The sequence below is a fragment of the Cherax quadricarinatus genome, chromosome 13, assembly GCF_038502225.1.
Source record: "Cherax quadricarinatus isolate ZL_2023a chromosome 13, ASM3850222v1, whole genome shotgun sequence".
NCBI classification, from domain to species: domain Eukaryota; kingdom Metazoa; phylum Arthropoda; class Malacostraca; order Decapoda; family Parastacidae; genus Cherax; species Cherax quadricarinatus.
The window spans coordinates 8652045-8676836 of NC_091304.1; the positions used below are offsets into that span (position 1 = coordinate 8652045).

The 24792-nt window shown below is 38.3% G+C and overlaps 1 protein-coding gene across 3 annotated transcripts; it reads left to right on the top strand.

Annotated features, from left to right (window-relative positions):
* Positions 1–279: 279 nt before the first annotated feature.
* Positions 280–24393, top strand: LOC128688618 (jmjC domain-containing protein 8). 3 transcript variants are annotated; one of them, XM_070084451.1, is made up of 8 exons: positions 285–573; positions 3490–3582; positions 10149–10197; positions 10803–10968; positions 22019–22138; positions 22304–22358; positions 22936–23083; positions 23413–24385. In XM_070084451.1, the coding sequence occupies exons 1-8, from the start codon at positions 494–496 to the stop codon at positions 23494–23496; spliced, it is 795 nt and encodes a 264-aa protein (XP_069940552.1). In that variant the 5' UTR covers positions 285–493; the 3' UTR covers positions 23497–24385. The 3 variants fall into 3 exon arrangements, with proteins under 3 accessions (XP_069940554.1, XP_069940553.1, XP_069940552.1); XM_070084453.1 differs by lacking the exon at positions 22936–23083 and having other exon boundaries at positions 280–573; positions 23413–24393; XM_070084452.1 differs by lacking the exon at positions 22019–22138 and having other exon boundaries at positions 282–573; positions 23413–24390.
* Positions 24394–24792: the final 399 nt, after the last annotated feature.

Sequence of the window (24792 nt, forward strand, 5' to 3'; positions counted from 1 at the left end):
GATCTTGCTTCTTAGGACCCTTTCAAAGATTTTTATGATATGGGATGTTAGTGCTATTGGTCTGTAGTTCTTTGCTGTTGCTTTACTGCCCCCTTACGGGCTATGCATATACAACTATGTATCATGTCTTAATAAATTATTATTATTATTGTTACTATTATTATTATTATTATTATTAATATACTGATTTTGACACCGGATTATTATTATTATTATTATAATCAAGGGGAAGCGCTAAACCCGGAGGATTATACAGCGCCTGGGGGGGGGATGTGGAAGGCATTCAGGCTTAATTCGGGGAACTGGAGCACAGATCCAGTTTCCTAAATCAAGAGCCCCTCACCAACATCAAGGAACCTTCCTTGAGGGGTTTGACACCGGAAGAGAGCTCCATACAGCTTACACTGTGGTAACCCTTAATAGCAACAAGAGCAACAACATGTGCTGTGTGAGGTTGATAATACGTGACTAACACCTGCCAGGGAACACCACCATGAGGATAATACAGTGTTTTGTGCTGATTAACATGTGTTCACTGTGGTGGGCTCAGCAGCCACATAATGATGGGGAATGGTGAGCGGCCTTGATCTCGTTAATATCAAAATACCTGTTGAAATTTTGTGAAGAGCATATTTTATAATGGATTGCAGGTGACGAAATTCCTCGTAGGTGAATCATTATAATGGCAGATAAGTTTTTCATTCGTAAGCATTTAGTAAATAGATTTTTAAAGTACGAATGGAAGGACAGTTCAACTATGCTTTCAGTTGTGAAATAATGTAGTTTTAAATGTAGGCGCCTTGATGTTGGTGATGGGTTCTTCCATAGAATTTGAGCTACCATATCTTTCCTTACAACAGATATAATTACGTCTGTGTCTTGCCCTGAATAACCCAAGTGGGTTTAGCGCACAATATGAATTGAACGAAAACATCATCAGGCTCTGTATAGCCCCTGGGATTTAACACCTCCACATGATAAAATAATGTGTTCTGCTAAGATAAGATTTCGTTCGGATTTTTAACCCCGGAGGGTTAGCCACCCAGGATAACCCAAGAAAGTCAGTGCGTCATCCAGGACTGTCTAACTTATTTCCATTGGGGTCCTTAATCTTGTCCCCCAGGATACGACCCACAACAGTCGATTAACACCCAGGTACCTATTTGCTGCTAGGTGAACAGGACAACAGGTGTAAGGAAACGTGTCGAAATGTTTCCACCCGCCGGGAATCGAACCCGGGCCCTCCGTGTGTGAAGCGGGAGCTTTAGCCACCAGGCCACCGGTAAGGAAATTAAGAACCATCATTGTATACTATCTTCGTTTACTGTATTTATGTTGGAACTATGTCAGTCAAAAAAGAATGAAAGTCACAATACAGTGACTGCAGCATTTAATAACCCATGGCCTGATGGCTAAAGCTCTCGCTTCACACGGCGAGGGTCTGGGCTCAATTCCCAGTGAGGGTAGAAACACTGGGCGTGTTTCTTTACACCAGTTATCTATGTTCACCCATCAGTAAAATGGATACCTGGGCGTTAGTCAACTGGTGTGGGTCGCATCCTGGGACAAAACTGACCTAATTTGCCCAAAATGCTCTGCATAACAAGCGGCTTTCTATATTCGTTGTAGTATGTCATTGGTGTCAGCTAGAGCTGTATACCATGTACATGTAGTAAATAAGGATATTATTATTATTATTATTATTATTATTATTATTATTATTATTATTATTATTATTATTATTATTATTATTATTAAGTTGGAAACTGGTCCATCCAGGAGCATTATCATGATTTGATAATGGTCCAGGAAGGACTAAAACATTCTAAAGATTTATCTAATTGTGAATATGTTAGATCATGTGCAAATTATCCTCCTTTTACTACTTTAATTATCTTTCTTGATTCTTAATATCATTATCTAAACTTTACAAGTGGCCCTTGGCCTGGTAGGCAAAGCTCACTTCATACGCTGTGTCCGTGGTTTGATTCCTGGCAAGGGTGGAAACATTGGGCACTTTTCCTTACACTTGTCCTGTTCACCTAGCAAGTAGGTACCTGGGTGTTAATCGACTGGTGTGGGGGTCACATTCTGGGAGACAAGATTGAGGACCCTAGTGGAAATAAGACAGACAGTCCCTCGATGACACACTGCCTTTCTTGGGTTATCCTGGGTGACAAAGCCAGGTTTAAAAAATCTGAACGAAATAGTATCTTAACTAGCAAAAAAAAGGCACAATACCATGACTGGAACAATACACAAATAGCCCGCACATAGAAGAGAGGAGCTTACAACTTTGTAAATGGTCCAAGTAGGACCAAAACATTGTCGTAAGCTCCTCTCTTCTATGTGCAGGTTATTTGTGTAATATCTTAACTTGCAAATGTTCTTTAAGTTAAATTGGGTTGGTTACATAAGCCTATATAAATGCATATTTAATTACAAATTTAAAAGGTACACATGGCATATCTTGCTGCTAGAGGCCTGAATCACTCAAGATGCAAAATGGAGTTAAGTAAGAAGCAAGTTTATTTAGGTACAGGTACACATAAGTACAATTATCATACATAATTTAACATGCGTAAATTTCCTAGGATAACCTAAAAAAGTCAGTGACTTATTTACAGTGGGGTTGTCATATGATATAATGAGCTCTATATGCTATATGTACATAATTATCTTTCTACATTATACTATATTGCTTTCCTAAATAAAGAACCAAAGAAGAAAGAAATTTGAGTAGCACTATAGTCAATAAAGTAAGCAATAAAAATGTATGAATAAATGTATATTAAGAGTACTATACCAAATAGCTAGGCATGTAGTAGGTTCAGTTGTTATTTTATAGGTAAACAGTCATGAATATCTGTGCACTTTATATTCAAGGGCACACAGCCTCATGTCACAACCAAACCTGAAGCCATTTGTTTGCAACCTTAAAATAAACTGAAAATTGATTATTAGTGCAAGATATTATTTTTAGCACTGACACTGTATTAAGTTTTATTTACTTAAATGTTACTTCTGTTATTTCTCTTTATTTGTGATTTTTTTTTTTTTCAATGCAGTATTTTTTATGGTGATTTTATTCTATTTGTGGTTAGCAAGAACATGGAGTGCTCATTCTTGACTGAAAGATTACAGCTAACTATATTATTATTATTATAATCAAGGGGGAAGCGCTAAACCCGGAGGATTATACAGCGCCTGGGGGGGGGGATGTGGAAGGCATTCAGGCTTAATTCGGGGAACTGGAGCACAGATCCAATTCCCTAAATCAAGAGCCCCTCACCAACATCAAGGAACCTTCCTTGAGGGGACAGCTAACTATAACTCCACTTGCATCAGGTCAATTGTTCAGTTGTGGTCAACCTGAAAAATGATCCTGAATGTACACAAAATTTTTCAGAATTTTTACAACTGGTAAAACCCTAGAGTTAATTGTGAATCATAAAGACACTGCACAGACTAAAAAAAATAACATTTCAGGGTGACAAAAGATAGGGACAGAGTAGCCAAGCCAGGACCCTGCAACATTGTGGTGCAAGATGGATCTCTCACACAAGATGAATTTTTAGAAAGGTAATTAAGGTAATCTTATTATATAAACAGTTTTTCTTTGAAGATTTGTTTTACTAAACTGTATTGAATAACAGGAGTATATGCACAGGTATATGTATTTCTTTATACTGTTGTCACTGATACTTTATTAATCCTTAACTAGCATATCTGTACTGTATTTAGTAATTCTTCTTTCACAAAATAATTACATGTAAATTTACAAATAAACAATGATTACAGATACAGTAACAGTATAGGGTAATGACATTTGTAAAAAAAAAAAGCTTAAATAATTATTAATAATACAAACGTATTTTAGATGGGATTTACATTGAAAATTATAAAAAAAAAAGTATGAAAAAAATAGTTTATGGTTGAGATTATAACTAAGACATATGGGTACAGCATGTGTAAATACAGTAGAAAATCCATATTATTATTCGAGAGACATTCCCAGGTCATTATTCCGTATATAAATTACAGGTCTCCCTCAACATTCACGAGGGTTAGGGGATCAAGAGCCTCGCGAATGTTGAAAAACCATGAATGTTTGGTGCCCCATGTTTGTTGAACCATGAACAATAATAAAATACATGAAAATGTTGTAAATTGTACTAAATACATACGTTATGTGTGTAAAGGTAGAAAGTTGAAAGTGAACATAGAAAAGAGTAAGGTGATGAGGGTATCAAATGATTTAGATAAAGAAAAATTGGATATCAAATAGGGGAGGAGGAGTATGGAAGAAGTAAATGTTTTCAGATACTTGGGAGTTGACGTGTTGGCGGATGGATTTATGAAGGATGAGGTTAATCATAGAATTGATGAGGGAAAAAAGGTAAGTGGTGCATTGAGGTATATGTGGAGTCAAAAAACGTTATCTATGGAGGCAAAGAAGGGAATGTATGAAAGTATGGTAGTACCAACACTCTTATATGGGTGTGAAGCTTGGGTGGTAAATGCAGCAGCGAGGAGACAGTTGGAGGCAGTGGAGATGTCCTGTCTAAGGGCAATGTGTGGTGTAAATATTATGCAGAAAATTCGGAGTGTGGAAATTAAGAAAAGGTGTGGAGTTAATAAAAGTATTAGTCAGAGGGCAGAAGAGGGGTTGTTGAGGTGGTTTGGTCATTTAGAGAGAATGGATCAAAGTAGAATGACATGGAAAGCATATAAATCTATAGGGGAAGGAAGGCGAGGTAGGGGTCGTCCTCGAAAGGGTTGGAGAGAGGGGGTAAAGGAGGTTTTGTGGGCAAGGGGCTTGGACTTCCAGCAAGCGTGCGTGAGCGTGTTAGATAGGAGTGAATGGAGACGAATGGTACTTGAGACCTGACGATCTGTTGGAGTGTGAGCAGGGTAATATTTAGTGAAGGGATTCAGGGAAACCGGCTATTTTCATATAGTCGGACTTGAGTCCTGGAAATGGGAAGTACAATGCCTGCACTTTAAAGGAGGGGTTTGGGATATTGGCAGTTTGGAGGGATATGTTGTGTATCTTTATGCGTATATGCTTCTAAACTGTTGTATTCTGAGGACCTCTGCAAAAACAGTGATTATGTGTGAATGTGGTGAAAGTGTTGAATGATGATGAAAACATTTTCATTTTGGGGATTTTCTTTCTTTTTTGGGTCACCCTGCCTCGGTGGGAGTCGGCCAACTTGTTGAAAAAAAAAAAAATGCCTTAACAACATGTATGTTATTAAATACCACTGCCTCCACCACTGCGAGTCCCTACTACCCTCCCTCCGACCCCCCACAACTGGCAGCCAGCCCTCCCACCACTGTGTGGTGAGTGTTTTGTTTGTTCATTATTTGCTATTAAACTACAGTGTAAATACAGTGGACCCCGCATACCGTTGGCATCACATAACGTTAAATCCGCATACCGATACATTTTATCGCTAAGATTTTGCCTTGCATACCGCTAAAAAACCCGCTCAACGCTATTCGTCCGAGACGCGTCTAATGTACAGCCTGAGCCAGCCTCACATGTTCCGCCGGTGGCATTGTTTACAAGCCAGCCTCCGCGGTAACATCCAAGCATACAATCATAACATTTCGTATTATTACAGTGTTTTTGGTGATTTTATCTGCAAAATAAGTGACCATGGGCCCCAAGAAAGCTTCTAGTGCCAACCCTGTGGTAAAAAGGGTGAGAAATATTATCGAAATACTGTGGTACCATGGTCAACTTCTGATGCTGCTGCTGCTGTAGCACTGTCAGCTGCTGCTGCTGCTGCTGTAGCACCGTCAGCTGCTGCTGCTGTACCACCATCACCTGCTGTTGCTGCTGCTGTAGTACCGTCTGCTGCTGCTGTAGCACCGTCTGCTGCTGCTGTAGCACTGTCAGCTGCTGCTGCTGCTGTAGCACCGTCAGCTGCTGCTGCTGCTGTAGCACCATCAGCTGCTGCTACTGCTGTACCACCATCAGCTGCTGCTGTAGTACCGTCTGCTGCTGCTGTAGTACCGTCTGCTGCTGATGTAGCACTGTCAGCTGCTGCTGCTGCATTAGCACTGTCAGCTGCTGCTGCTGCATTAGCACCGTCAGCTGCTGCTGCTGCTGTAGCATCGTCAGCTGCTGCAGCTGCTGTAGTACCATCTGCTGCTGCTGTAGTACCATCTGCTGCTGCTGTACCACTGCCTGCTGCTGCTGTAGCACTGTCAGCTGCTGCTGCTGCTGTAGCACTGTCAGCTGCTGCTGTAGCACTGTCAGCTGCTGCTGTAGCACTGTCAGCTGCTGCTGCTGTAGCACTGTCAGCTGCTGTAGCACTGTCAGCTGCTGCTGTAGCACTGTCAGCTGCTGCTGCTGCTGCTGCTGCTGCTGTAGCACCGTTGTTGGTGTGGCTTATTGAGAATACCAAGAAACAATTAACCCCAGAGGGTTAGCCACCCAGGATAACCCAAAAAAGTCAGTGTCATCGAAGACTGTCTAACTTATTTCCATTGGGGTCCTTAATCTTGTCTCCCAGGATGCAACCCACACCAGTCGACTAACACCCAGGTGAACAGGGAAAAATGCCTGGAACTAGTGCTCATATTGGTGAATTTAAAGCCAGCAAAGGTTGGTTTGAGAGATTTAAGAATCATAGTGGCATACACAGTGTGATAAGGCCTGTTCTGGAAGAAAATGCCAAACAGGACCTACAGTACTCAGGAGGAAAAGGCACTCCCAGGACACAGTGTCTCATCAGTCATTGCTGCATCTTCAATAAAGGTAAGTGTCATTTATTCTTCATTTAGTAGAGTAGTACATGCACAATATATATTGTGCATGTACTACTCTACTATTGTGCATGAATCCTTCTCTTTGTGTGTAGGAAAATGTATATTTCATGTGGTAAAAATTTTTTTTTCATACTTTTGGGTGTCTTGCACGGATTAATTTGATTTCCATTATTTCTTATGGGGAAAATTCATTCGCATAACGATAATTTCGCATAACAACGAGCTCTCAGGAACGGATTGATATCGTTATGCGGGGGTCCACTGTAATGTCAACCCATTTATGACTGCATATTGGAATGGCTATTCGGACAGGTATTGGAAGGTGACATCATATGTTTACTCTTGAACACAGCAAAGAATCAAACATTTGTGCTACTGCTAATAATAATAATAAATACGATAGAGTTGAAGAAGGAAATTGTACAAAAATATGAGGGCTGAAGCAGTGGTGGAGGAAGTGGTTGACACATGGTCCGTGTGGCTTTGTTTATGCTGGAGTGAGTATTAGTCTCCGTGCTCTTCCAAACATTTCACAATAATTCATTGTATTTGGTGCTTGTAGATTGAGTGTGACTGGAGTGGTTGAGGCAGTGGGTGAGGCAGCAGTTGAGGCAGTGGTAGAGGCAGTGGTAAAGGCAGTGGTAAAGGCAGTGGTAGAGGCAGTGATAGAGGCAGTGGGTGAGGCAGCAGTTGAGGCAGCAGTTGAGGCAGTGGTAGAGGCAGTGGGTGAGGCAGTGGTAGAGGCAGTGGTAGAGGCAGTGATAGAGGCAGTGGTTGAGGCAGTGGTATTTACTAACATATATGTTATAAATAATAATAGTACATGTTAATATTAATAACATTTATAATAATAATAATAATAATAAATGTTATTCATAATGTACTATTATTATTTATAACATATATGTTAGTAAATATCACTGCCTCTATCACTGCCTCTACCACTGTCTCACCCACTGCCTCTACCACTGCCTCTATCACTGCCTCTATCACTGCCTCTATCACTGCCTCTACCACTGCCTCACCCACTGCCTCAACCACTGCCTCACCCACTGCCTCTACCACTGCCTCTACCACTGCCTCAACTGCTGCCTCACCCACTGCCTCTATAACTGCCTCAACCACTCCAGTCACACTCAATCTACAAGCACCAAATACAATGAATTATTGTGAAATGTTTGGAAGAGCACGAAGACTAATACTCACTCCAGCATAAACAAAGCCACACTGACCATGTGTCAACCACTTCCTCCACCACTGCTTCAGCCCTCGTATTTTTGTACAATTTCCTTCTTTAATTCTATTGTATTTATTATTATTATTATTATTATTATTATTATTATTATTATTATTATATTAATATTATTATTATTATTATTATTATTATTAGCAGTAGCAGAAATGTTTGATTCTTTGCTGTGTTCAAGAGTAAACACATGATGTCACCTTCCAATACCTGTCTGAATAGCCATTCTAATATGCAGTCATGGATGGGTTTACATTATTTATACTGTAGTTTAATAGCAAATAATGAACAGCAAATAATGAACAAACAAAACACTCACCACACAGTGGTGGGAGGGCTGGCTGCCAGTTGCAGGGGTCGGAGGGAGGGTAGTAAGGACTCGTGGCGGTAAACTTAAATATGATTTGGCAGCTGGGAATTTGGCGGTTGGGAATTCGCGAATGTGTGAAGCCCGTGAATGTTGAGGGAGACCTGTAGTTGATTTTTTTCAAAGAATTTTTACCAAATATTTTACATTCAGACTGTTCCTTTTCACTTACAAATGGTTTTAAACATTGCTTAATTAATGTATAATAAAATATAACAAAAATTTTTACATATGCTCACCACTTCCTCACTTCTGTAGCTGAGTATGTGGTGTGGGAGGAATGGAGCTAACAGACATGAAAGGGCAGACAACAGCTGACTACCCTCTCTCACTCCCATATTCACTTCCATCTTCTCTCACAGCTTATCTAACTCAAGACTTTACCTATACATATGCTCATGACTTCCTTATTGTTATGCTGAGGGTTAATGTTAATGGGTAAGTAGGGTTTGATAAAGGGTGTTGTAAGAGTAATTGTGGCTACCACTATATCGCACCTTACCCACTCACATGTTCAGCACATGGCAATAGCAGTGGCGGTTACCACAGAAAGTAATTAATCTGTAGTTTTTAACCGGTTTATACCAAACAAATATGAGCATTCTGTACATCCATCAAATGAACATATACAAAGTATGAATGCATTTCATAAAAAACTAATGCAGGGGAAAAATGCAGTACTGTATTTATAATTCATTTTTAAAAAAAAAGTTCTAAATATTAAATCCCTAGTTTTTAACCAGTCTCTACCAAACCAATGTCAATTCTTTATACCTGCATAATGTGTTTGGTAAAAATCTAAACAAGAAAAAAGTATTTATAATTCATCCTTAAGAAAATCATAAATCGAATATAATAGTCCTGCCATAGAAAGAGCCAGTTGTATGTCTATTAGTAATTAATGTGGCATATCATAAGTTGGAACATTGTCAGGGTTCTACTGTATAGTATTTATTTGGTAATTCTTAAAGTTGTTGAAAAAAAAAATTAACATTATTATACATTAATATTTGAGTATTCTTGGTGTTTCATGAAAACAACAATACAATAGTGCAGTGCGCTGTTACTTACACAGAGATGGCTTTGTTCAGTTGCATTTAAAACATAACATCTTTTATGAATCTGCTGTTATGTTTTCACACTTCCTCTCCTCGAGTGAGGATCCTTGATGCTGGTGAAAGGGTCTTGATCTAAGTAATGCATCTTCCCCTTCCTTCCTTGGACCAAATCTGAATGCCTCCCATTTCTCCAGATGCTGTATGACCCCAACAGGTGTAGTGCTATCCCATGAATGTAATAATAAATTTGCACTTTCTCCTTATAGCCCCCTTCCTATGACATAGGGTTTTTTCTTTCAATTTCTTGCTCAGTGTCACTTTATTTCCCACTCTGCTTTCTTCAGAAAAGAATTACTGTAATTACCTATTTGTAGCTACAGTAAAGCTATGCCCATGGTGTCCCATCTTCAGTAATTTGTTCATCATACGAATATCTATTTTAAATTTCCACTGGTTGTAGTACTTAAAACTTCCTCTTTTAAGTCATTCAGTTGATCAATGACTTTGTGTGCTTGCTTGCTTGCTTGCTTGCTTGCTTGCTTGCTTGCTTGCTTGTTTGTAATGACATTGAGATTTAGATACTGATAATGAAGCTAAACTTCTTTGTTTTGCTTTATGAGATGTCAGTTAACTCAAAGAAAGAATCAAGTACATTACCTGTAATCCATATAAAGTGTCTTTTTTTCATATCAAGGTATGCATACAGTAAGCCTGTGGTGATCAAGGGAGCATCACATAACCAGGTGAGACCTGTCAAAGTATAAATTATACTAGTGTACTGCTTTTGCCAGTTTTAATTTTTTATTATCATATAAATGGTATACAATACTGACAACTTGATGAGTAAGACCCATGTGCAACACTTGGGTAACTTTATTATTGAAACATTTTTGCCTTTCCAGCAGGTTTCTTCAGTTGAAAAAGTATATAAACATGTAAGTCTCAAACCTCATGACTATGCTTTAGGCTAATGAACTTACTATCTCAAAATTACCTTGCTACTTCTACTGTTTCCACTGTTATAATTGCCTGTATTTGACTGATGAGGCCTGCTTTACAGGTGTAGCACTTCGACAATAAAAATACCTGAGTCTTTCACATGTACTTACTTTATTTTGCTGCATTATAGAGTAATGTACTGTACTATTTATAAAGTGCTTGATTTTATAATCTTGACAAAATTGATTTAAGCATTCCAAAGTATCATACTACCCTTTCTAATTTTATTTTGGCAGTAATGTATAAAAATTTCATGATAAACAAATGTCTTTTATTGCTAGATAATTAAATTAACACAGAACTATACTGTAGCCTCATTTTAAATTTCATTTTTTATTGGACTTTACAGCTGTTTAAATCACGCACACGGCGCTCAGTCCTATTAAACAATTATGGGCACATGACAGTACGCCTGAGCTCAGCTAACAGCTACAGTTATGCAAAGAAAGACATGTCATTCAAAGACTACTGCAATCATCATATTCATCCTCAGCAACTTTCTGCTCTCGGCAATGGTGAGACAATATAGTAGTTGAGAAAGTCCCTTGCCTTTTGAGATGTTTGTTGGAAATGTATATGAACAATCAGCATATAGCTTTTATCAGTGAATTTGCTTTCACTTGTCCTTGAGAAGTTAATTTATGTGGCTTTTACTTTAGCTTTGTTTCTAGTTAAAATTTTAAAGAAACTAAATGCATCTGATAAAGAAACTAAATGTTCATTTTTATTTTATCTCTTGTATGCATTTTGACCCCAGTTCCTATCATATATCTTTGATTAAGGACAGTTTTTAGAACATTGATAATAGGAATGTTTAGAAGCTTGTATTATGTTAACCAGAGTAAGATCTTGATTCAAACATTGGAGATGATACATTAGTGAAATAACTGTTTGTTATTCATGTTTTATATTTCCTTACTAATACACAAGAACAGTCCTGCAAAGGACATATTGACTCTGTATTGGAGACTGTAACAAAAAGAGGACCTAAGACAGCCATACAACTAGGTATCAAGTGATAGAAGATCAAGACAGAAATATCTGAGAAGTAATAGAGTTCTGGTTGCTCAAAGAAAATTTAAGAAATTTCCCTCGTGACCCATGCCTTACTATTAGATTTCCAAAACACACACAATTTACTCTTCATAACATTGTTTTTCCTGAACACTCTGGGATTTTCAGAATGGTACACTAGTAATGGCTTCACTTTGAAATCCCCACTAGCATTAGCACAGAACATTAGCATCAGCCTGTCTTTCATAGGCTTGTGTCCTGGCATTGCCTTTTCCTCTTGTGTAATGAAGGTCCTCTTTGGCATTTTCTTCCAAAAGAGGCCTGTTTCGTCACAATTGAACACTTGTTCAGGTTTCAGTCCTTCAGCCTCTATGTACTCCTGGAATTCATGCACATATTTTTCAGCCGCCTTGTGGTCCGAACTGGCAGCCTCACCATGCCTTACCACACTGTGTATGCCAGTACGGTTCTTAAATCTCTCAAACCAGCCTTTGCTGGCCTTAAATTCACTCACTTCACCGCTATTTGCAGGCAGTTTCTTTACCAAATCTTCATGCAACTGCCTAGCCTTTTCACAAATAAACAAAGTTATAAGAGTATCTCCTGCTAATTGTTTCTCATTTATCCACACCAATAATAACTTCTCAACCTCTTCAAGTACTGGTGATCTCATTTTTGTCAGCATAGTTACTCCCTTTGCAACAACAGCATCCTTTATTTCATTTTTCTTGGCCACTATGGAACATAAGGTTGTGTAGGGTTTCTTATACATCCTGGACAGTTCGGCCACACTTGTACCACTTTCATATTGTTCGATGATGGTTTTCTTAAATTCAATCGTATTTCTCACCTTCTTTACCACAGGCTTGGCACTAGGAGCTTTCTTTGGAGCCATGGTAGCTTATTTAGTACTTGCAAGCACTAAAATAAATGGAATATTATGAAATATTTTGCTGGAGCACGTGAGGGGACCTTCGCTCACTGGTAAACAATGCCAGACTGGCTGCTGCCCTGGCTCACGCCGTGGGTACACGTCCCGGACGAACTACGACTCGCGAGTCAACCTATGAAAAGCGAGTCCATGTTTATACGAAAATACCCCTATGATTGGCGAATTTTACGATTGCCGGGAACTACGAAAAGCGGGGGACCACAGTATATATGTATATATATTTTTTTTTTCCAACAAACCGGCCGTATCCCACCAAGGCAGGGTGGCCCAAAAAGAAAAACGAAAGTTTCTCTTTTTAAATTTAATAATTTATACAGGAGAAGGGGTTACTAGCCCCTTGCTCCCGGTATTTTAGTCGCCTCTTACAACACGCATGGCTTACGGAGGAAGAATTCTGTTCCACTTCCCCATGGAGAATAAATAACTTTTTTTTTTTTTTTTTTCAACAAGTCGGTCGTCTCCCACCGAGGCAGGGTGACCCAAAAAAGAAAGAAAATCCCCAAAAAGAAAATACTTTCATCATCATTCAACACTTTCACCACACTCACACATTATCACTGCTTTTGCAGAGGTGCCCAGAATACAACAGTTTAGAAGCATATGCGTATAAAGATACACAACATATCCCTCCAAACTGCCAATATCCCAAACCACTCCTTTAAAGTGCAGGCATTGTACTTCCCATTTCCAGGACTCAAGTCCGACTATATGAAAATAACCGGTTGCCCTAATCCCTTCACTAAATATTACCCTGCTCACACTCCAACAGATCGTCAGGTCCCAAGTATCATTCGTCTCCATTCACTCCTATCTAACACGCTCATGCACGCTTGCTGGAAGTCCAAGCCCCTCGCCCACAAAACCTCCTTTACCCCCTCTTTCCAACCCTTTCGAGGACGACCCCTACCCCTCTTTCCTTCCCCTATAGATTTATATGCTTTCCATGTCATTCTACTTTGATCCATTCTCTCTAAATGACCAAACCACCTCAACAACCCCTCTTCTGCCCTCTTGACTAATGCTTTTATTAACTCCACACCTTCTCCTAATTTCCACACTCCGAATTTTCTGCATAATATTTACACCACACATTGCCCTTAGACAGGACATCTCCACTGCCTCCAACCGTCTCCTCGCTGCTGCATTTACCACCAAAGCTTCACATCCATATAAGAGTGTTGGTACTACTATACTTTCATACATTCCCTTCTTTGCCTCCATAGATAACGTTTTTTGACTCCACATATACCTCAACGCACCACTCACCTTTTTTCCCTCATCAATTCTATGATTAACCTCATCCTTCATAAATCCATCCGCCGACACGTCAACTCCCAAGTATCTGAAAACATTCACTTCTTCCATACTCCTCCTCCCCAATTTGATATCCAATTTTTCTTTATCTAAATCATTTGATACCCTCATCACCTTACTCTTTTCTATGTTCACTTTCAACTTTCTACCTTTACACACATTCTCAAACTCATCCACTAACCTTTGCAATTTTTCTTTAGAATCTCCCATAAGCACAGTATCATCAGCAAAAAGTAACTGTGTCAATTCTCACTCTGAATTTGATTCCCCATAATTTAATCCTACCCCTCTCCCGAACACCCTAGCATTTACTTCTTTTACAACCCCATCTATAAATATATTAAACAACCATGGTGACATTACACATCCCTGTCTAAGACCTACTTTTACCGGGAAGTATTCTCCCTCTCTTCTACACACCCTAACCTGAGCCTCACTATCCTCATAAAAGCTCTTTACAGCATTTAGTAACTTACCACCTATTCCATAAACTTGCAACATCTGCCACATTGCTCCTCTATCCACTCTATCATATGCCTTTTCTAAATCCATAAATGCAATAAAAACTTCCCTACCTTTATCTAAATACTGTTCACATATATGCTTCAATGTAAACACTTGATCTACACATCCCCTACCCACTCTGAAGCCTCCTTGCTCATCCGCAATTCTACATTCTGTCTTACCTCTAATTCTTTCAATTATAACCCTACCGTATACTTTTCCTGGTATACTCAGTAAACTTATTCCTCTATAATTTTTACAATCTCTTTTGTCCCCTTTCCCTTTATATAAAGGGACTATACATGCTCTCTGCCAATCCCTAGGTACCTTCCCCTCTTTCATACATTTATTAAACAAAAGTACCAACCACTCCAACACTATATCCCCCCCTGCTTTTAACATTTCTGTCATGATCCCATCAGTTCCAGCTGCTTTACCCCCTTTCATTCTACGTAATGCCTCACGTACCTCCCCCACACTTACATTCTGCTCTTCTTCACTCCTAAAAGATGGTATACCTCCCTGACCAGTGCATGAAATTACTGCCTCTGTTTCTTCCTTAACATTTAAAAGTTCCTCAAAATATTCTCGCCATCTACCCAATACCTCCATCTCCCCATCTACTAACTCCCCTACTCTGTTTTTAACTGACAAATCCATATTTTCCCTAGGCTTTCTTAACTTGTTTAACTCCAAAATTTTTTCTTATTTTCATTAAAATTTCTTGACAGTGCCTCTCCCACTCTATCATCTGCTCTCCTTTTGCACTCTCTCACCACTCTCTTTACCTTTCTTTTACTCTCCATATACTCTGCTCTTCTTATAACACTTCTGCTTTGTAAAAACCTCTCATAAGCTACCTTTTTCTCTTTTATCACACCCTTTACTTCATCATTCCACCAATCACTCCTCTTTCCTCCTGCCCCCACCCTCCTATAACCACAAACTTCTGCCCCACATTCTAATACTGCATTTTTAAAACTATTCCAACCCTCTTCAACCCCCCCACTACTCATCTTTGCACTAGCCCACCTTTCTGCCAATAGTCGCTTATATCTCACCCGAACTTCCTCCTCCCTTAGTTTATACACTTTCACCTCCCTCTTACTTGTTGTTGCCACCTTCCTCTTTTCCCATCTACCTCTTACTCTAACTGTAGCTACAACTAAATAATGATCCGATATATCAGTTGCCCCTCTATAAACATGTACATCCTGGAGCCTACCCATCAACCTTTTATCCACCAATACATAATCTAATAAACTACTTTCATTACGTGCTACATCATACCTTGTATATTTATTTATCCTCTTTTTCATAAAATATGTATTACTTATTACCAAATTTCTTTCTACACATAGCTCAATTAAAGGCTCCCCATTTACATTTACCCCTGGCACCCCAAATTTACCTACTACTCCCTCCATAACATTTTTACCCACTTTAGCATTGAAATCCCCAACCACCATTACTCTCACAATATATATATATATAATATATATGTATACGTATATATATATAATTTTTTCTTTTTTTTTTCAACAAGTCGGCCGTCTCCCACCGAGGCAGGGTGACCCAAAAAAAGAAAGAAAATCCCCAAAAACAAAATACTTTCATCATCATTCAACACTTTCACCACACTCACACATTATCACTGCTTTTGCAGAGGTGCTCAGAATACAACAGCTTAGAAGCATATACGTATAAAGATACACAACATATGGAGGTATTGGGTAGATGGCGAGAATATTTTGAGGAACTTTTAAATGTTAAGGAAGAAACAGAGGCAGTAATTTCATGCACTGGTCAGGGAGGTATACCATCTTTTAGGAGTGAAGAAGAGCAGAATGTAAGTGTGGGGGAGGTACGTGAGGCATTACGTAAAATGAAAGGGGGTAAAGCAGCTGGAACTGATGGGATCATGACAGAAATGTTAAAAGCAGGGGGGGATATAGTGTTGGAGTGGTTGGTACTTTTGTTTAATAAATGTATGAAAGAGGGGAAGGTACCTAGGGATTGGCAGAGAGCATGTATAGTCCCTTTATATAAAGGGAAAGGGGACAAAAGAGACTGTAAAAATTATAGAGGAATAAGCTTACTGAGTATACCAGGAAAAGTGTACGGTAGGGTTATAATTGAAAGAATTAGAGGTAAGATAGAATGTAGGATTGCGGATGAGCAAGGAGGTTTTAGAGTGGGTAGGGGATGTGTAGATCAGGTGTTTACATTGAGGCATATATGTGAACAGTATTTAGATAAAGATAGGGAAGTTTTTATTGCATTTATGGATTTAGAAAAGGCATATGATAGAGTGGATAGAGGAGCAATGTGGCAGATGTTGCAAGTATATGGAATAGGTGGTAAGTTATTAAATGCTGTAAAGAGTTTTTATGAGGATAGTGAGGCTCAGGTTAGGGTGTGTAGAAGAGAGGGAGAATACTTCCCGGTAAAAGTAGGTCTTAGACAGGGATGTGTAATGTCACCATGGTTGTTTAATATATTTATAGATGGGGTTGTAAAGGAAGTAAATGCTAGGGTGTTTGGGAGAGGGGTGGGATTAAATTATGGGGAATCAAATTCAAAATGGGAATTGACACAGTTACTTTTTGCTGATGATACTGTGCTTATGGGAGATTCTAAAGAAAAATTGCAAAGGTTAGTGGATGAGTTTGGGAATGTGTGTAAAGGTAGAAAGTTGAAAGTGAACATAGAAAAGAGTAAGGTGATGAGGGTGTCAAATGATTTGGATAAAGAAAAATTGGATATCAAATTGGGGAGGAGGAGTATGGAAGAAGTGAATGTTTTCAGATACTTGGGAGTTGACGTGTCGGCGGATGGATTTATGAAGGATGAGGTTAATCATAGAATTGATGAGGGAAAAAAGGTGAGTGGTGCGTTGAGGTATATGTGGAGTCAAAAAACGTTATCTATGGAGGCAAAGAAAGGTATGTATGAAAGTATAGTAGTACCAACACTCTTATATGGGTGTGAAGCTTGGGTGGTAAATGCAGCAGCGAGGAGACGGTTGGAGGCAGTGGAGATGTCCTGTTTAAGGGCAATGTGTGGTGTAAATATTATGCAGAAAATTCGGAGTGTGGAAATTAGGAGAAGGTGTGGAGTTAATAAAAGTATTAGTCAGAGGGCAGAGGAGGGGTTGTTGAGGTGGTTTGGTCATTTAGAGAGAATGGATCAAAGTAGAATGACATGGAAAGCATATAAATCTATAGGGGAAGGAAGGCGGGGTAGGGGTCGTCCTCGAAAGGGTTGGAGAGAGGGGGTAAAGGAGGTTTTGTGGGTAAGGGGCTTGGACTTCCAGCAAGCGTGCGTGAGCGTGTTAGATAGGAGTGAATGGAGACGAATGGTACTTGGGACCTGACGATCTGTTGGAGTGTGAGCAGGGTAATATTTAGTGAAGGGATTCAGGGAAACCGGTTATTTTCATATAGTCGGACTTGAGTCCTGGAAATGGGAAGTACAATGCCTGCACTTTAAAGGAGGGGTTTGGGATATTGGCAGTTTGGAGGGATATGTTGTGTATCTTTATATGTGTATGCTTCTAGACTGTTGTATTCTGAGCACCTCTGCAAAAACAGTGATAATGTGTGAGTGTGGTGAAAGTGTTGAATGATGATGAAAGTATTTTCTTTTTGGGGATTTTCTTTCTTTTTTGGGTCACCCTGCCTCGGTGGGAGACGGCCGACTTGTTAGAAAATATATATATATATATATATATATATATATATATATATATATATATATATATATATATATATATATATATATATACATATATATATACATACATACATACATACATACATACATACATACATACATACATACATACATACATACATACATACATACATACATACATACAGTGGAACCTCAAATTTCGAACTTAATCCGTTCCAGAAGCTAGTTCTAAATTTGAAAAGTCTGAAATTCGAAGCAATATTTCCCATAAGAAATAATGGAAATACAATTAATCCGTTCCAGAAACCCAAAAATATTCACAAAAAAAAAATACATTTTATAGAGATTAATTACAGTTTTACATACACACAACAAATGCTATAGTCTTTAATTATGTATAGTAATATAAAATAACATTTTTACTTACCTTTATTGAAGATTGGTGATGGCATCTGGAAGATAGGGAGGAGGAGAGAGGGAGTTGGGGTTATTGTTTGGAAGGAGAATCCCCCTCCATGAGGACATCTGGTATCAAAGCCCTCTCTGGGGTTGCTTCCCTTCTCTGTATTTTAAAGCCACTAGGACCAGCTTGAGAGTCATTGGACCCCAGTCTCACAAAGTAACTGTCTACAGTCCTCTGTTTCTGTCTCACAAAAAACTGTCCACAATCGTCTGTTTGTCTCACAAAATAACTCCACAGTCGTCTGTTTCTGTCTCACAAAATAACTGTCCACAATCGTGTGTTTGTCTCACAAAATAACTCCACAGTTGTCTGTTTCTGTCTCACAAAATAACTCCACAGTTGTCTGTTTCTGTCTCACAAAATAACTCCACAGTCGTCTGTTTCTGTCTCACAAAATAACTCCACAATCGTCTGTTTGTCTCACAAAATAACTCCACAGTCGTCTGTTTCTGTCTCACAAAATAACTGTCCACAATTGTCTGTCTCACAAAATAACTCCACAGTCATCTGTTTGTCTCACAAAATAACTGTCCACAGTCGTCTGTTTCTGTCCCACAAAATAACTGTCCACAGTCCTCTGTACATCCTGGCAAACTCAACAAGTCTCACTCCAATCTCATACTTCTGTATTATTTCCTTCTTCACATCTATGGTATTTCTCACTTTCTTTACCACAGGGGTACCGCTAGCAAGTTTCTTTGGGCCCATGGCAGCTTATTTCACAGCCCCACAAGCACTAAACACAATTAAATAATCGTAAAATGTGTGAATGAGATCGCAGGTTAGTGTTCACTCAAGCATAAACAAAGTTAGACTCCTCACGGCGCCTGCGCGGGGACACGGACAGAGCGGGCCAGTGAACAGGTCCCGTACCTGGCGGTCCGAAAATAGGGGCGCGTTCGATAATAGGGACACTGTTCGAAAAAATGGTCTTATTTTCGAAATGTTCGATATGTGATACGTTCGATTTTTGAGGTTCCACTGTATATATACATATATATATATATATATATATATATATACATGTATATATATATATATACATGTGTATATATATATACATGTGTATATATATATATTTTTTTTTTTTTTTAACAAGTTGGCCGTCTCCCACCGAGGCAGGGTGACCCAAAAAAGAAAGAAAATCCCCAAAAAGAAAATACTTTCATCATCATTCAACACTTTCACCACACTCGCACATTATCACTGTTTTTGCAGAGGTGCTCAGAATACAACAGTCTAGAAGCATACACATATAAAGATACACAACATATCCCTCCAAACTGCCAATATCCCAAACCACTCCTTTAAAGTGCAGGCATTGTACTTCCCATTTCCAGGACTCAAGTCCGACTATATGAAAATAACCGGTTTCCCTGAATCCCTTCACTAAATATTACCCTGCTCACACTCCAACAGATCGTCAGGTCCCAAGTACCATTCGTCTCCATTCACTCCTATCTAACACGCTCACGCACGCTTGCTGGAAGTCCAAGCCCCTTACCCACAAAACCTCCTTTACCCCCTCTCTCCAACCCTTTCGAGGACGACCCCTACCCCGCCTTCCTTCCCCTATAGATTTATATGCTTTCCATGTCATTCTACTTTGATCCATTCTCTCTAAATGACCAAACCACCTCAACAACCCCTCTTCTGCCCTCTGACTAATACTTTTATTAACTCCACACCTTCTCCTAATTTCCACACTCCGAATTTTCTGCATAATATTTACACCACACATTGCCCTTAAACAGGACATCTCCACTGCCTCCAACCGTCTCCTCGCTGCTGCATTTACCACCCAAGCTTCACACCCATATAAGAGTGTTGGTACTACTATACTTTCATACATTCCCTTCTTTTCCTCCATAGATAACGTTTTTTGACTCCACATATACCTCAACGCACCACTCACCTTTTTTCCCTCATCAATTCTATGATTAACCTCATCCTTCATAAATCCATCCGCCGACACGTCAACTCCCAAGTATCTGAAAACATTCACTTCTTCCATACTCCTCCTCCCCAATTTGATATCCAATTTTTCTTTATCTAAATCATTTGACACCCTCATCACCTTACTCTTTTCTATGTTCACTTTCAACTTTCTACCTTTACACACATTCCCAAACTCATCCACTAACCTTTGCAATTTTTCTTTAGAATCTCCCATAAGCACAGTATCATCAGCAAAAAGTAACTGTCAATTCCCATTTTGAATTTGATTCCCCAAAATTTAATCCCATCCCTCTCCCGAACACCCTAGCATTTACTTCCTTTACAACCCCATCTATAAATATATTAAACAACCATGGTGACATTACACATCCCTGTCTAAGACCTACTTTTACCGGGAAGTAGTCTCCCTCTCTTCTACACACCCTAACCTGAACCTCACTATCCTCATAAAAACTCTTTACAGCATTTAATAACTTACCACCTATTCCATATACTTGCAACATCTGCCACATTGCTCCTCTATCCACTCTATCATATGCCTTTTCTAAATCCATAAATGCAATAAAAACTTCCCTATCTTTATCTAAATACTGTTCACATATATGCTTCAATGTAAACACCTGATCTACACATCCCCTACCCACTCTGAAACCTCCTTGCTCATCCGCAATCCTACATTCTGTCTTACCTCTAATTCTTTCAATTATAACCCTACCGTACACTTTTCCTGGTATACTCAGTAAGCTTATTCCTCTATAATTTTTACAGTCTCTTTTGTCCCCTTTCCATTTATATAAAGGGACTATACATGTATATATATATATTTATATATATATATATATATATATATATATATATATAATATATATATATATATATATATATATATATATATATATATATATATATATATATATATATATATATATATATATATATATATATATATATATATTTATTTCAACAAGTCGGCCGTCTCCCACCGAGGCAGGGTGACCCAAAAAAAAGAAAGAAAATCCCCAAAAAGAAAATACTTTCATCATCATTCAACACTTTCACCACACTCGCACATTATCACTGTTTTTGCAGAGGTGCTCAGAATACAACAGTCTAGAAGCATACACATATAAAGATACACAACATATCCCTCCAAACTGCCAATATCCCAAACCCCTCCTTTAAAGTGCAGGCATTGTACTTCCCATTTCCAGGACTCAAGTCCGACTATAAGAAAATAACCGGTTTCCCTGAATCCCTTCACTAAATATTACCCTGCTCACACTCCAACAGATATATACAGTATATATATACCTGTCTGGGTTTTCTTCTATTTTCTTAATAGTTCTTGTTTATTTTTTCTAATCTCCTTGGGGAAGTGGAACAGAATTCTTCCTTTGTAAGCCATGCGTGTCGTAAGAGACGACTAAAATGCCGGGAGCAAGGGGCTAGTAACCCCTTTTCCTGTATAAATTGCTAAATTTAAAACGAAAGACTTTCGTTTTTCTTTTTAGGTCACCCTGCCTCAGTGGGATATGGCCGGTTTGGTGAAAAAAAAAATGTGAATACTGTATACTGTAATTATTATTATTATTATTATAATCAAAAAAGAAGCGCTAAGCCACAAGGGCTATACAGCTGTATACTGTAATAATAATAATTTCAGAAACATTTTACCTCTTTGGGGACAACAGTCATGAAGAATGGCAAAACCTTCTCGAGTTATACGAACCCCCACCTTATAGTCTGCCTCATCACTTGCCTGCTTATAGCTTTGGACTAGCAGGTTAGTTTTTTGTCTTATCATTCTGGTTACCTCACTTTTCAGTACCATTATATGTACCTGTATGTGAGAAGTTATAAAAACATAATTTACAATTATTAGGGTTTAGTTACCTTTTATGTTTTTTATTTTTTAATAAAATCTTCTCTCATTTTTCTAAATTTCGAGGACCTGGTACTGGTGTTCCTTTCCACTTCCATGGCCCAGGTTTTGCTGAAACCATGTGAGTATTGAGTCATGAATTTCAGTTCAGAATATGTAAACCTATAGTTGAATTACATAAAATAATCATACCAATTACTGTACATGTATGTGTATGTGTGGGGGGCTCTTCACTCTCTGAAAGCAGGACAGTAAGTAAATAATGTTTTACCGAGTGGTATTTTTTCGACTATTATTTGCCTGAATCTTTCACACAGTGTGGTGCAATTATTTTATACACAAGATAGTGCTCCTTGCCTCACCACAAGGTTTCAGTGGCTTTGTAACTGTGAGGTATCCTTTTTCGATGACTGATCAGGAAATTCCCCTGATTTTAACCCCATTGAGAGCTCTGGGTTATGATAAAGAGATGCTAAGGTAAGGATATCTTCCCACTCCCAAGGCTGGAAGAAGCCATCTGCAAGTCATGGAGAAATTTATCCCATGAAACCCTGAAGAACATGTGTTAATAACTTATTAGATAGTTGAAGACTGTCCTGAAGTGTAAAGGACTATCTATTTGGTGATCCTGGTTTTAGAGAGGGCTGGCATACCATAATGATAAACACTGTACATTTAATATATACTACTATTTTCAGATGGGGGCGAAAGCGGTGGTTTATGTATCCACCTGATGTAGAACCTAAATTTCACCCAAACTGCACAACTTTGCAGTGGTTAATGGAAGTTTACCCAGATGTGAAAGATAATCCAAATCTTTATGAGTGTACACTTCAACCTGGAGAGGTATGCTGTTTGAGTAGTAGAAGGCACCACAAAGAGAGTACATGAAAATATTTGGTAATATTGTGAAACTGATTTTACTTATCAGTTTAAACAAAAATTAACTAAAGACAAAATGTGTATGGTAGTTTCACATTTGCTGCTGGTACTGTTGAAATAATATAACACACATAGTAATATGATGGTGAAAGTGTTGCTTCTTTTTCAGCTCACTGTACCTTGGTGGGAGACAGGTGGTGTGTTAAAAAAAGAAAAAAAAAAGTTGACTTAGAGAAATATATAAATAAGGCCAAGTTATAAGTGTATTGATATATTTGCTTTTATATTTGCAGATCGTCTATTTTCCTGACAAGTGGTGGCATGCAACGCTCAACATCGATAGCAGTGTCTTCATATCAACATTTCTAAGTCCATAGCAGTGGAAATTAGTCTCTTCCTATAAATTATAGTACAGTAAATTATTTGTTTGTGATTTTCATTGTCTCTGCTGTAAGCAGGAAATAATGCTATAGAGTATATTTTTATTTAGCAAGATAGTATTGGAAATGAAATATACAATGGTAAAATTTTAAATTATCAACCACAGTGAATTAAGTTGTGTACAAAAGATAATTAAATTTTAGTGCATAGCAGTTTTGATTAAAAGCATCAGTTTTATGTGAAGTGTTAGCCAGTATTTATTGCATATTAGCAAGCAGCAGTAGTAGTTGATAAATCTTTAAGTAGCAGTTGAAAGCTTTATAAAAGATGACATTTTGTCTGCATAGCAGGCTTTAGTCTCACCTGATATTTCGCTTTCACGTCAGGCTCTGTCATCTCGATAAAGTTACCAGTTGCTGCTAGTATGTCTTTTTACCAACTTGTTTGCAATTACAAACTATAGTACAAGGGACCAACTGTTTCCTGCCATAAATAACTGAATGAATGGGATTAAGGGTTAAGAAATTAGCAATAAGCCGACTTTTTAAAGTTGTCCATGTTTTTGTGTGTATTTATATACAGTGTAACAAAAAACGTATTTTAATAAACGATAAACATTAACTTGGTTTGGTGTCATCACTCATCAGGCCTCCTGTCAGGATGGCTAAACAGTTCAAAAGAGGTCCATATGGGTCACACTTTTTTTTTTGTACTATACAGTAATGATAGTACAAAATACTATTCCTGATGATGGATGAAATACTATGGCACATAACCATGATGACAAGATGATGCAGTGGTGCCACAGGGAAGAATGAGGACATATGTGGCTGTTGCCATAATTTTTTTTTCCTTGCTGCAAAAATGTAAATAATCACAACAAAGCTTTAATACACAAATAAAGAAATTAAAGAAAAAACTGATGTTTAAAATATTTTCCTTCATAATTGCAATTATAGAAAATAATTCGATAAATTACATTTTATGAGTTGTAACATCAATTTGCCATTACAGCTCATAAAGAAAACTTAACTGGCATTTGCCTTAATCCTTTTGCTGACTGTGCTGTAGCACTACGCCTTTGAGCTCACTGGCCATACCATAGTACTACATGATGAACTTGGCTTGCTCAGATAAGCTCTGAGAAGTAAATTTGAGCCTAGATATAAGAGAATGGGTCGAAGCAGTAGGTGTGCACCATATAAAAAAAATCCTGGAGCACTCGGTGCATAATGAGGAAAAAATGCAACCGTGTTTTTGGTTTAACCCTTTCACTGTCAAGAATACTGCTC